At 32.7% G+C, this 14,921-nt stretch overlaps 1 protein-coding gene across 1 annotated transcript in view; it reads left to right on the forward strand.

The window, feature by feature from the left end:
* LOC106467522 (atrial natriuretic peptide receptor 1-like) overlaps positions 1-14,921 on the forward strand; it is a gene marked incomplete at its 5' end in the record, with an annotated part of 105,955 nt that overhangs the window by 40,858 nt on the left and 50,176 nt on the right. The window contains 3 exons of the mRNA XM_013927885.2: positions 220-297; positions 922-1,026; positions 6,018-6,089. Coding sequence (XP_013783339.1) covers positions 220-297; positions 922-1,026; positions 6,018-6,089 — 255 coding nt within the window. The remainder of the gene's footprint in view (positions 1-219; positions 298-921; positions 1,027-6,017; positions 6,090-14,921) is intronic.

Here is a 14,921-nt window from a genome sequence, read left to right on the forward strand (position 1 = left end):
ATGTACAAAATTAGCCAGTAAAAAACATTCCAATTTTTCAAATGAGATAAACTTTTCTTCATTTCGTGCAACTTTTAATTCGTTATTTTATTCTTATTTATTATTTTGATTTTATTTCTTTCTCTTTCTAATTTGTTACTGGTGAATCGTAACTTATTATACTGTTAGGATTACTTTAACTAAACAAAATAAAGATCAAAGAAATTCCAACCTTTTCAGTCCACCTTGGTTGCAATTAAACCACTGAACAAGACAAAAATTGAGATTAGCAGACCGTTTTTATTGGAAATCAGAATGGTATGTTTAAACTAAGAAATTAATATGAACGTCAATTTATTTTTGCTGGTTTATTTGTGTAAATGTAATTAATTGAATTGTCTGTCTATAACATTTTTTGCATGTTGTAAGCGTTTTAACTATTATCTCATTTGTCGCCATCTGTTGGTTTTTATTGAAACTTTAAATAATATATATATGTTAAACATAATTTTTTTAAATTTAGTTCTGTTGAAAGAATATTTTCATCGAATAACTTTATTAATAATCGTTCATTAATATCGTGATAGTCTCTCAAGTAACATCTAGATGGCACTTATATCTAAACTTTACAAGCGACTATTCTATCGAACAAGTAGATAGAATAATACAAATGCGACAAGGACAGATTAGGTATAATAAATAATGCTAGTTAATGAAAGGCATACGTTAAATCTAAGTTCTATCTCCAGAACTACCATACTGGAAACTTTAGTTCAATCGTACAAGTTTTTTTTTTTTTTTTTTTTTTTTGGTTTTTGTATCAAATCCATAATTTCTTTCTTAGTTCGATAAAAACAAAACGTAATAATAATTTACCATTAAATATAGGGAATAACTACTTGTGGCTAGTAAAAATTTATATTTTTTCGTTTATATTTGCAGATTAAAAGCCTGCAACACGACCATATTGCAAGATTCATCGGCGCATGCGTTGATTCTCCTACGTGCTTTCTGATTACCGAGTATTGTCCAAAGGGAAGTTTGCAGGTAAAAAAAAAAACAAAAAAAAAACAACAACAACAAAATATATTGATATTACTAAATTGTAAGCTTTATTTTATAATAGTAAGCCTCTCGACTTAAATTTTTCTAGAATTTATTACAATATAACAATATTTTAGATTAGAGTAACTTAAATGATTTACTTCAACCACAGTGACGATACCTATTAACAACGTTTTGATCATTACCAAGATTTGTATTAAAGAATTTTTAAGAATTTTAGAAATATAGAAAGAAGTATTATTTTGATATTATTTACAGAAACGTTCTTAAAGCCTTTTTTACTGTTTTAATATAGTTTATGGTGTTCATAAATTTTTTTCGTGTTTCAAAAGCTCGCATTAAATTGAATATTTTAGTTTGATAAAACTCATGATGATATTGTTAACAGTAAGTCTTATTCTCGCTAATAACAATGAAACAAGAATATGTGCAAATAGAGCAACATTACTTATCTTCGTTAATAGGCGATAGATGGCGAGGTATTCAGGGTTTCACTATTTTGTTTTTTTTTACTTTGTTAATAATATCGTATTGTTAACTAAATCGATATCTGAATACTAATTGTAGTAACGTTTCGATATATTTAGTTGTAATCTCAACAATTGTTTTGTTTGAATTTGTCAACAAGGTATTGCAATAATTAATAAGAAAATATGAGTATAAATGCTCAATACGTGTTCGTTTTATAGCACAAATATAAACTTAATTCGTGTCAAATACAACACGAGAATATAATGAACGTTGATGTGCTCAAGGTTATTTAAAGACTTTCTGCAAAACCTTCATTACATTTATTGGATGAATCATTCATTACATCTCACATTTATTGGATAAAACCTTGATTTTGTCTTACATTTATTGGATAAAACCTTGATTTTGTCTTACATTTATTGGATAAAACCTTGATTTTATCTTGCATTTATTGGATGAAACCTTCATTCCTCGTACATCATGTCATAACAATTTCGTGATTGAATTACTTTAAGCAGAGATGAGACAAAACATCATTATTTTAGCGTCACGAAATGGTCTTTTACTTTTTTTTTAGGTGGAAAGAAAATCATATGCATACTGATACATGAAAAATATGAATACTCGTTTCGTTTTAGCCTTTCAGGCAGACACGACATTCTGTATACGAAACAAGAGCTTCGAAACTAGTTTTCAATTACAGAGTTATGACATGGGAAGAGTTTTCAGTTACAGTGTTATGACGTGGGAAGAGTTTTCAGTTACAGTGTTATGACGTGGGAAGAGTTCTAAATTTCACAACACTGACTTATTTATTAGTCATTCATTAATCAAAACATCTGACTTTGAAAATAGAAAAGACACATATATACATAATGCAATTTTAGATTTATTGTTAACTTCAAATATAAAAATGATAGGCAGGGTGGATATTGGGGAACATCTGGGTGCAAATGATCATTGCTCTATTCGGTTTGATGTTTTATTGCATATGGAGATAAGGAATAATGATATTTTGGTTAGTATTTTCAAAAAAAAGCAAATTTTGAAGGGGTGCTACTAGAATTATCTGTTGTGAATTGGATAGCTGAATTACTTGGAGACACTGATCAGATGGGGAAAATTTTTAAAGATAAATTTTAAATATTCAAGATAAACATGTTCCTTGCAGAAAGAAAATGGTATCTGCAAGTAAAAAAAACCAGGTTGGCTCACAAAGAGTTTAAGAATGGGTTGCTTTTGGATGTTGTGGAGACAGTAAATTTAAGTGCGTTTAAGAAAAAGCTTGATAAGTATATGAATGATAAGGGCTGACTATAAGATTTTTTTAAATTTATTAATCGTTTTAGTTTAGTTTAGTTTAGAGGGTTGTTATATACGTGGATATACATAATCGTGGAAAATGAATAAAATCCGTAAACAAATTATTGGTTTTCTATAAAATGAAATAAACTCACATCATGTATTGTCAGTATTTTGATGACTAAAAATAGATGAAAAGTGTATATTATATTTATCGATTTTTCAATTGTTTGTTTGAATTTCGCGCAAAGCTGCACGGGGCATATCTGCACTAGCCGTCCCTAATTTAGCAGGGTAAGACTAGAGGGAAGGCAGCTAGTCATCACCACCCACCGCCAACTCTTGGGCTGCTCTTTTACCAACGAATAGTGGGATTGGCCGTCACATTATAACGCCTCATTGACTGAAAACACGAGCGTGTTCGGTAACGGTATTTGAACCAGAGACCCACAGTGTATGAGCCGAGTGACGTAACCATCAGGTCTTCAAAGCCTGAAAAAACATACAAAAAAAATATAGCCAATCAATGTGGCGCACTTAGAATAACCTCCTTTAATCATGTCTGGGGAAATAAAGAAAGGGAAGAAAAGCAGAAGAATAACTAGTAGAAAAAGTAGAATTTTAAACAGAATAATAAGTGAACGGCGAAACCATCAAGCGAAACACACTTGTCCAAAGACAATGATAAATATAGCATAGAATAACGTTGTGTGATAATTCAATTACATGCATAGCTTTTTTAGCAAGAAAAATGTAACTTACTGACCTATAACAACCATATTGGGTCATTTTTATGTTACCATTAAAGGCAAGCAAGGCCCGGCATGGCCAGGTGGTTAGGGAGCTCGACTCGCAATCTGCGGGTCGCGAGTTCGAATCCACGTCCCACCAAACATGCTGTAACTTTTTTTATTTTAAAATAAAATCACCTTAAAAACACAACGTTTAAATATGAACAAATTTATTCTAACTAGCAACGATTCGAGCAACCAGTTTTCCTAAGGCTTAACATGAAAATGAAATTAAGCCTGACGAAAATCACTTGCTCGAAACGTCGCTAGGTAAAATGAACGTTTCTATTCCAATGCTATGTTTTTGCAATAATTTTGTTTTATTGCATTTATCTTCCAACGTTGCGCAAGTGCCAATTCTTTTGAAAACATTTTCTCTTTTGCCTAGTGGGTAGGGCACTCAACTCAGAATTTCGGGTTCGAATCTCTATCACACCGAACATGCCCTTTCAGCCATGGGGACGTCATAATGTGACGGCCAATCTAAATTTTCGTCGGTAAAACAGTAGCTCAATGGTGGGTGGTGTTGACTAGCTGTCTTCTCTTTAATCTATCCCTGCTAAAGTAGGGACAGCTAGCTTTGCGTGACAATTCAAAAAAGCAAATAAATCCATCATGAAAATACCAAGAAAGTCCAGATTTACATTAATAGTTGAATCAAACCTGGTTTCATGGTATGTTTTACGCTGCTTAGCATCGTTGAATTTCGGAATGCGTCCATTGAGGTGTTTTGATTGGTGGAAGCTTACGATCAGAGCGTTACAGTGATTGAATGGGCGGATTTCATGAATACCACACTTGAAAGAACTGTGTACGAGGTTAGTTTTGCAAAGCGTTGGCATTAATAGTAATCAGTGCCAGCGCCAGAATATTTTGCGCACAAGGCAAGGCAAGCTATTTGCACCCCTTGAAAACAATAAACTGGTTATGAACTAACAATGAACTATAAACTATTATGAACAATCAACTATTGTATTTTCCTTTTATTATGTTGTTTCTTAAAACAACTAATTTGTATAAAACTGTGACCCTTAAAGGGTCACTAAAGCGCCCCTCTCAGGTCTGCGCCCTAGGCGGCTGCATAGTTGACCTAATGGTAGCGCCGGCCCTGATAATAATGATAATAATAATATTGATAATAATACATAACTATTTTAATCCATACTCTTCAAAATTTTATTATCAAATTTCTTGATTAAGTTAGTGTGTAAAATGTATTTGCTATATTAATTAGTAGGGCTGGTACGATACATATCTAGATATTGATGATACGATACGTATCTAGATACAAATGTTTTACCAACGGTTTGTTACAAAGATTGACAGTCTTGTTTGTAACTTATTATCTATATTAATAACATTTTCCTGCTTCAATTTGAAGTAATTATAGGAAGAAAAAAAAATGATAATTTTTTATTTATTTTGTATTTTTTATGGTGGTTACGAGGCTGGTCAAACTGACCGACTTCACATAAAATTTGGTTAGCAAATAAAGCAGATAAAATACGAAGATTTATCGAAAAAAAGGTTAGAAATTCATTTTGGAGGCTTTAGAGATTACACAAAAGAAATTTGTTAATTTTTAGATGGAGAAAAGTATTTTTAATCTTAACATGAAAATCGCTTCACACTCGGAGCAGTGACTTCTTTGACTCCATGTATTAAAACATTAATTTTTAGCAAAAATACTTTACTTGAAGTTCTGATTTTTTGTGTACAAAAGACTTATAGTGTTTACTGAAAGCTTGCCAAATTTCATGAAGATACATAAATCGTATCGTATCAGACGATGTATCGATACAATCGTATCGCGGATTCACGATACGATACGATACGAGTATCGTATCGATGTATCGCACCACCCCTATTAATTACACCTTTCGTATTAGTTCTTACTAGGTGCGGCAATTCGTTAAAGTTTTATGTACACAACAGTGTAAAGTTCAAATTATTTTCCCGAAATAGTTCATGTGTTCTTACATTCACACAGTGGATTAAGTTGAAAAAGATCATTATTTTTGCGAAATAATCCGTTAGTTATTGCACTCAAAGAATGAATTAAGTTGAAAAACCTCACTATTTTCGCGCAGTAATTCTTACTTCTAGCATTTATATAGTGAATTAAGTTGAAAAAGCTAATTATTTTAATTCTTGCATTCAGAGAGTGGATCAAGATGAAAAATCTTCCTATTTTTGCTCAATAATCCATTAGTTCTCGCATTGAGACAGTGGATTAAGTATTTGTTTTAAAGAAGTGTTTCTGTGATGAATCAACACTCTGCTTTAGATCAATCCCTGATAGAAATTACTATAAGTAACAATCCAGTTTTTAACACATGCTTGGATACTACTAGAGTATTTAAATATATAGCTTTCCAATTTTATCTATTTATTTATTACTTGTTGTAGGATATACTGGAAAATGACCAGATACAGTTGGATTGGACGTTTCGTTACTCTCTAATGCATGACCTAATAAAGGTAAGGTTTTCTTTTACTTAAAACATAAAACTATATGCCAGTACTACCTGAAATGATTTAAAAATACTGAATTAATCATTTGAAATGGTTGTATAAGACTAAATTACCTTTTCTCAGTTTCAAACTTAACCCTTTTTATAACAGCGAGAAGCAGATAAACTGACGGAGATTCGTAGGAAGATAACTTTAACACATTTATATGTTTTGATCAATCAACTTTTTAGCTCTTATCTAGCTATGATGTTTTTTATCTCGCAATTGGCAGTTGTGTAATGAGGCTTTCAGTCTTTCGTGTGAAAGTAAGTACAGTATACTCGAGATGATCTCTGCACAAAACGAGATGACTTCTCTTGTTTTGTTTCTGTTTGTATCTTTTGAATTTCGAGCAAAGCTACTCGAGGGCTATCTGCGCTAGCCGTCCCTAATTTAGCAATGTAAGACTAGAGGGAAGGCAGCTAGTCATCACCACCCACCGCCATCTCTTGGGCTAGTCTTGTTTTGTTTCTAAACCAGCAGACAAGCAGAAATGATAAGAGTGGAAAATAATTATACAGCTGATTTCAAATACGTAAAGAGTTCACGATGTAGTTAAGTTTGTTGTAATTTTTTTTTTACCTAAGTTGAAAATGATATAATTTTTCTAACTTCTAAATAATAAACAGAGAAGTAATATTCGCCATTTAAATTCAATTATACTAGATAATTCCCTGTCTTAAATGTTTCTTGTAAAATTCTAGTGAAATATAACAGTTTGTTTGAGTTAAGTAGACAGTTAAACTAATCTGTTATAAATCACACGAGGTCATGAAAGATACAACCACAATAAGTGGAAAAAAAACAAAAACGAAATGGAATACTGTTCATAAAATACACATTTTGAAACTTTGTTGAATGGACGGAACTGCCTGTTGTAGAAACACAAAAGTGGAGGACGACGTTTCGAAAGTCTTCAGGTACAATAATACGTATTTTATTTGGAATTAGTATTTCATCATTAGTGTGCGTGCGTGTATGGTGTGAGTAAATAATAATTAGTATTTCATCATTAGTGTGCGTGCGTGTATGGTGTGAGTAAATAACAATTTAATCAGTTGTTTGTATTTAAGTTCTATGTATACAGATTTATAAAAATGAAACAACACATCTACCTGTATGTTTGCAGGTTCATAATAATGCCCGAAACATATATATATATATATATGTTCAACTGTATGTTTACAGATTTATAACAGTGCAACAACATTTACATTTATACATGTTCAATTGTATGTTTACAGGTTCATAACAATGCAACAACACTTAAATCTATACATGTTCATTTGTATGTTTACATATTCATAACAATGCCCGAAACATACATCTATACATGTTCAACTGTTTGTTTACAGATTTATAACAATCCAACAACACATGGATCTATACGTTATCTATTTGTATGTTTACAGATTCGATTAATTTCGCATAAATCTCATTATGACACTTCACTATAGTGTTTTAATTGCTTATTTAAACAAAGATCATTGTGAATTAAACATTTTCGAGAAAACTATAATCTTATTTATTAATTTTCCAAGTTAACGGAAACTTCACAGTTTGGACTAAATGTAATTCTAACTTTTAAAATAATTTATTTATCTAGTTTTAGGTCTTTTAAGCCTTAAAGATAACTAGGATTCAGTTTGTCTTGGACTTGACATTCTCAGTACAACATAACTCGTTTCACATGCAAACGCTCTTTCAAAACATTACTGAATACCTAATTCAATAACAGATGAGGAGCAGTCATTCATTATTAATTAAACATTATTAGTGCAACAGGCAAGCTATCTTGTACCTATTTTATTTACCAAAATGTAGCCAGAAAAGCAACCTTTTTTGTTCTTTTTTCTTTTTTTTTTAGCAGTGGCATAGCTGCTCATAGAACAGCTCTGAGTTTTCTTCTTTTCTTTTTTCAAGTACAAACTTTTAGCTCGTAACTTCGTCATTTCTTGACCGATTTTAGATCTAATTACAGTTTTGGACTAAGGAGGTCAACCCCTTTTGATTGACGTATTTTACTACACCCAAGATATCATACATTATTTTCTCTAATCCTGCTTAAAATAGTTTCAATTTGAGGGTAGACGAGTAGAGATCCTGATGAGTATTAAATTCGAATCGGGTATGCACGCGCCCCACACTTGGTGCTGCTGGCGCACAAAAATATAGCTAATAAAAAGGTAAATAAAGGCCTTATAGATTAATTTACTCTAATCATGCCTAAAAGAATTTCAAGTGCCGCGGCTATTGAAGATTCCCTCTTGTTTACTTATTGTATTAGTAGGTATAGAAAAAGAGTAATCCGTAAAAATAAGTATATCTATCTGATGTTTATACACAATATTTTTTTTTTCTTGAATTTCGATAAAGGTTCTTATTTACTTGCATTTTTGTATTTTGAAATACGTAACAGGAAAAAGGAATCAGAAACAAATTTTCCTATTCAAAGTCATTATTACAGCGTATCCCTCGTCGATATTTCAAATATTACGTTTTATTTGTAATGTCATGTCACAATTTTTTTTCTAATTATTTAAAACATAAAACTTTCCATTTGTTACAGAACTGAAATATTTCAAAGTTCTGAAGTAATTCATATTTTAATTCATTTAAAAGTAAGTAAACGGGAGATTTACTTATTGTATGAAGAAGTTATACCTACCTACTCACTTTCAGTGCTTCGAATCCCAGTCCCAACAAACATGCTCGCCCTTTCAGCCGTGGGGGCGTTATAATGATACAGTCAATCCCACTATTCGGTGGTAAAAGAGTAGCCCAAAAGTTGTTGGTGGGTGGTGATGACTAGCTGCCTTCCTCTAGTCTCTCACTGCTAAATTAGGGACGGGTAGCGCAGATAATCCTCGTTTAGCTTTGCGCGAAATTCAAAACAAATCAAACTAAACCACTTTTAGTGCAATAATTTAAGATTACATTTTGGATTAATGTAAAACTTTGCACGGATCTTTTCTGTTTCATGCACTGCGTTCAAAGAGAGTAGACTATATATTTTTGAATGTAGTTTTTAATGCTGATTTCAGAAAAATAAATTAAAATTTGGAGAAATGAAAATAAATACTTTTTATATTTTTCATTTTGCTAGGTTAGGTCAGTTTATGTGAAGATCAAGTTAGACTAATTAGTAAATAATTACACGTTTATTTAAATAAAAATTAAGTTTCATTTAAGAAAATTCTTTGAAAATTGAAAATACTTTCCCATTTCTTACACTTTTAAAATAAATTCTACAAATTAATATATATAGTTCTGAAATCTGCAGCAAGTTGAAAGTACTTGGAATGTGGTTAAGAGACGTAATAAGCGACATTGTGAAACGAATCGTACCATGATTGACTCGTATCTCTGCGAATTCGTTTGGCGTCGTAGGCATGAAAATGATTATCTGTTGTTTTGAATTTCGCGCAAAGCTACACTAGGGCTATCTGCGCTAGCCGTCCCTAATTTAGCAGTGTAAGACTAGAGAGAAAGCAGCTAGTCATCACCATCCACCGACAACTCTTGGGCTACTCTTTTACCAACGAATAGTGGGATTGACCGTCACATTATAACACCCCCACGGCTGAAAGGGCGAGCATGTTTGGTGGGACGGAGATTCGAACCCGCGACCCTCAGATTCCGAGTCGAGCGCCTTATCCACCTGGCCATGAATGATTTTCTCTTCAAGCAAATATTTAAGAATATTTCTGAATTTTCACATTGAATTTGTTACATTGACACTAAATACATTGTATTGTCTTGATGTCTTGCAATTTCTTTTGAATACATAGGTTTATATGTAATGCTAAAAGTACTTCATTGGTTTTGTAAGCAAAATAAAAAATATACTTTTTTTTCATTTTTCTAAATTTTCATTTGTATTTCTGAAATCAACAGTAAAAAATACATTCTTTTCTATTCAACGTGGTGCATGAAACAGAAAAGATCCCTTCGCACAATATATTTGCTGTCTGAAAATTCACGAAAAAAGTGAAAAAAAAAAATGAGACCGAGATGTACTGGAACCTGCACCGGTGATTATTAGGCTTACATGGTGTTTGAAAGTAAAATCAATAAACTTGGATTTTTGACATCCAAGATTTCGTGGCCGATTTATTAAGCTATTGGGATCTAATGCGGAAAAAGTCTCCGTGTTCGTTTTTTCTCTGTCGGTTATTAAGATATATATGTATATTGGTAATCTTTAGTTAAGACAATCAGTTGTTTCAATCCATGACGCTCCCGATGTGTAATGTTGAGTTCAGCGAATACTTCATTTACTGAGCTGGCAACGAGAGCAAAAGCAGTTCACTTAATGTTTATTTGTTGCTAGGATACTGTGGCTATTTATTCCCATAACTCCCCTGCTATGGTTTAGAAGGAAATGACGATCACATTTCGATGTGCTATTTTAGAGTGAATTACTTTCTTCAGATGTCATTTGTTGTTAGACGGACGATAACAGTTGGTTAAGCTTCTTCTTTAAAGCCTAAACAGACTAATTTGGAGTTTGGTTGTGTCTCTTCGTTTTGTTAGTGTCTCTAGATACTGCTCAGTTCTTAATTTACGGACGATCTGTATCATTCAGGTTTTTTTTTTATCTCTAGCTTGGATAGAAAAGTAACTTTTCTTTGCACCTCAGTTTTATCTTTCAACTTTCATTATATATTTTTTAAGTTTATATACATATATATATATTCGTATACTTGTCTTTCTTTTTTCTACTTTCCTAAATTCTATTTTGGGTTAAATCGCTACTACCATATAACTTTTCTATATTATGAATTTTATTTTCATCTTAAAGTTTTTTTACTCATTTTTTTACACATGAAGTGATGAATATACATATATATATATACGTACGTTAAAAACGTTTTTGCTTTAAGATTTCAATGTCACGTTCCACAACTATCACAATAATCTAATAATTGAAACATTTTTTCCTGTGATCACGCTGTCGCCTATAAAAGATGTCATGCCTACGCCCCCTGTATATTGTTAACATACCTGCCATTAGGAGAAATCGATATACATAAACTTTATAGCATCAAGTCTGTTCTGTTCTCATGACTGGAACTTAGCATTATTCGGTATATTTGTTTATTTTTCTCTTCTATATTGCATAATGTGATTCCGAGACAGTATTACTGTTATCAATGACTCTATTTACAATTTGTCAGCGAATGTTGAACCAGTGGACCATAAACGAAACAGATGAGCCTTTGGAGGAGGTTATATTTGTGTATAAAATATTGATCGATGAGGCAGTTGAGGAATTAGAGGAGGTTATCTCTATGTATAAAATATTGATTGATGAGACAATCGAGAGATTAGAGGAGATTATCTTTGTGTATAAAATATTGATTGATGAGACGTCGAGGGATTAGATGGAGTTATCTTTGTGTATAAAATATTGATTGATGAGACAGTCGAGGGATTAGAGGAGATTATCTTTGTGTATAAAATATTGATTGATGAGACAGTCGAGGGATTAGAGGAGATTATCTTTGTGTATAAAATATTGATTGATGAGACAGTCGAGGGATTAGAGGAGATTATCTTTGTGTATAAAATATTGATTGATGAAACAGTCGAGGGATTAGAGGAGATTATCTTTGTGTATAAAATATTGATTGATGAGACAGTTGAGGAATTAGAGGAGGTCATTTTTGTGTGTATAATACTCATTAATTCAAAAATCCAGTGGTTAAAGGTTATTGTTTACGCAGTATTGACTGAAGTGACAGTCGAGGGATTAGAGAAAGTTATTTTCTGTAGACTATAATGATTGATGAGACAGTCGAGGTATTAGAGGAGATTATCTTTGTAACATTCGAAATATTGAAGGATATTATTTTTGTGACAGTAGAGGAATTAAAGGAAATCATCTTTGTGACAATAGAGGGATTAAAGGAGATTATCTTTATGTGTAAAATATTGATTGATAAGACAGTCGAGGGATTAGAGGAGATTATCTTTGTAACATTCGAAATATTGAAGGATATTATCTTTGTGACAGTAGAGGGATTAAATGAGATTATCTTTGTGACAGTAGCGGGATTAAATGAGATTATCTTTGTGACAGTAGAGGGATTAAAGGAGATTATCTTTGTGACAATAGAGGGATTAAAGGAGATTATCTTTATGTGTAAAATATTGATTGATAAGACAGTCGAGGGATTAAATGAGATTATCTTTGGGACAGTAGCGGGATTAAATGAGATTATCTTTGTGACAGTAGAGGGATTAAAGGAGATTATCTTTGTGACAGTAGAGGGATTAAAGGAGATTAACTTTGTGACAGTAGAGGGATTAAAGGAAATTATCTTTGTGACAATAGAGGGATTAAAGGAGATTATCTTTATGTGTAAAATATTGATTGATAAGACAGTCGAGAGATTATAGGGGCTATCTTTGTGTATATAATATTCATTAATTCAACAATCGAGTGGTTAAAGGTTATTTTGTGTACGCAGTATGACTGATGAGACAGTCGAGGGATTAGGGGAGGCTATTTTCTGTAGACAATATTGATTGATAAGACAGTTGAGAGATTAGAAGAGGTTATCTTTGTGTATAAAATATTGATTCCTCGATACTTAAACTAACATTTTCTGATAAACTACTCTTTGACAGATTCTTATGTTTTAGAAATACTCTATGTGAATTTGTTAACATAAGAAAGCCGAGTAGCTAGACAAAACTCCAGAAACATAATTTTATTTATTACATAAAAACTTTAACCGTTGTTCCTAAATAGCAGATTTTTACGTGATGTTTCTACCGAAAAACATGCCGCCATTTCTGTTTGTCCCCCAGTGGCTCAGCGGTAATTCTGCGTTCTTGCAACGCTAAAAACCGGATTTCGATACCCGTGGTGGACAAAGTTACAGATATTCCATTGTGTAGCTTTGCGCTTAACAACAAACCAGTCATTTTTTATTATTTAGCAAAAAATATATTATACGTGATCTAATTGTTTGTAAATTTTTGTTTTGGGAGATGCTCACTTATTCTAAACACTCCAAACGCGTGCACTTGATGCACATGTAACCCAATATATATCTTATACATTTATAGGATTGAAACCTAAACTGGATATATAATAGTACACTGAGAACACAGGAGATTGTCTATAAACAAAAGAGTGTTTATTGGCTCGTATGTTCATAAGTGCGTCTACGTGATTACTGTATTGCCCCTAATCAAACTGCAAAAGGGGCGCTAATTATAGTATTTGTGCAGTTTCGGATTCTATTTTTCACGTGTGATTTGTTGATTTCAATTCTAATAAGCGTGTGTAAGTGTATTTTTCTTCTTTTGTTTCAACTCAAAACTAAGATAATAAAAGTGGATTATATGTCGGATTACTATTGCTGTCACACAAGGTAAGCTTTATAAAAAAATGCCGGGGAGGGCGTTAATTAGGAGCAATACGGTACGTCAATTTACACACCAATTAAACTTGTAAGACTCGCGTTCATAAATATTTACTGAAAGCGATTACTCCAGAGAAAAGTAAATGCATATATGGGGAAAATACATAAAATGTACTAAAATATTTAAAACAATTAACCATTTGGCTAACTACGTCTTCCTTGGTTTCACGTCTTTACGTTAAAATTATTCTAACAAAAAAGTGACAACCACTAACATCTTAGAATCTTAATTTTCTGCAAAATACTGTGATTATTTACCCCTAAAAGCTGCACCGAAAAAATGTCAAATAATGTGTTTACTTTTATCTGTTATTACCATGACTTCTTTACACCGTAAGTACCTAAGATAATTTTTCATGTGGATATTTTACTAGTATTGAATTTTTGCTTTAACCGTCACATTATATGTGGATTGACCGTCACATTATAACGGCTGAAAGGGCGAGCATGTTTGGTGGGACGGGGATTCGAACTCGCGACCCGCAGATTGCGAGTCGAGCTCCCTTACCACCTGGCCATGCTGGGCCTCGTTTGACTTTAATGGTAACATGAAAATGACCCAATGTGGTTGTTTTAGGTCAGTAAATTACATTTTTCTTGCTAAAAAAGCTTTGCATGTAATTGAATTATTACACAACGTTATTCTACGCTATATTTTTCATTGTCTTTGGACAAGTGTGTTTCGCTTGATGGTTTCGCCGTTCACTTATTATTCTGTTTAAAATTCTACTTTTTCTACTAGTTATTCTTCTGCTTTTCTTCCCTTTCTTTATTTCCCCAGACATGATTAAAGGGGGTTATTCTAAGTGCGCCACATTGATTGGCTATATTTTTTTGTATGTTTTTTCAGGCTTTGAAGGCCTGATGGTTACGTCACTCGGCTCATACACTGTGGGTCTCTGGTTCAAATACCGTTACCGAACACGCTCGTGTTTTCAGCCAATGAGGCGTTATAATGTGACGGCCAATCTCACTGTTCGTTGGTAAAAAGAGTAGTCCAAGAACTGGTGATAAGTGTTATTGATTAGTACCTTCCTTCTAGTCTGTCACTTCCAAATGAGGGGACAGCTAGCGCAGAGATCCCTCGAGTAGCTTTGCGCGAAATTCGGGAAACAAACAAAAGTTTGTTTCACATGAAATTGTCTTTACAATAGCTTGTTTTAACGAGTTCTACTGAAGCTAACTATTAGAGTTAATGTAATATCAAAACATAAAAGTTTCACATTTTCCTGACGTATACATGCAGCTATAAGTTTGCCTGTCCAGTATCGGTACTAATATGGCGAGCGCCCCCATCACACCAAATATGCTCGTCCTTTCAGCCGTGGGGGCGTTATAATGTGACGGTCAATCCCACTAT

The sequence above is a fragment of the Limulus polyphemus genome, unplaced genomic scaffold (assembly GCF_000517525.1).
Source record: "Limulus polyphemus unplaced genomic scaffold, Limulus_polyphemus-2.1.2 Scaffold2644, whole genome shotgun sequence".
In the NCBI taxonomy this organism is placed as follows: domain Eukaryota; kingdom Metazoa; phylum Arthropoda; class Merostomata; order Xiphosura; family Limulidae; genus Limulus; species Limulus polyphemus.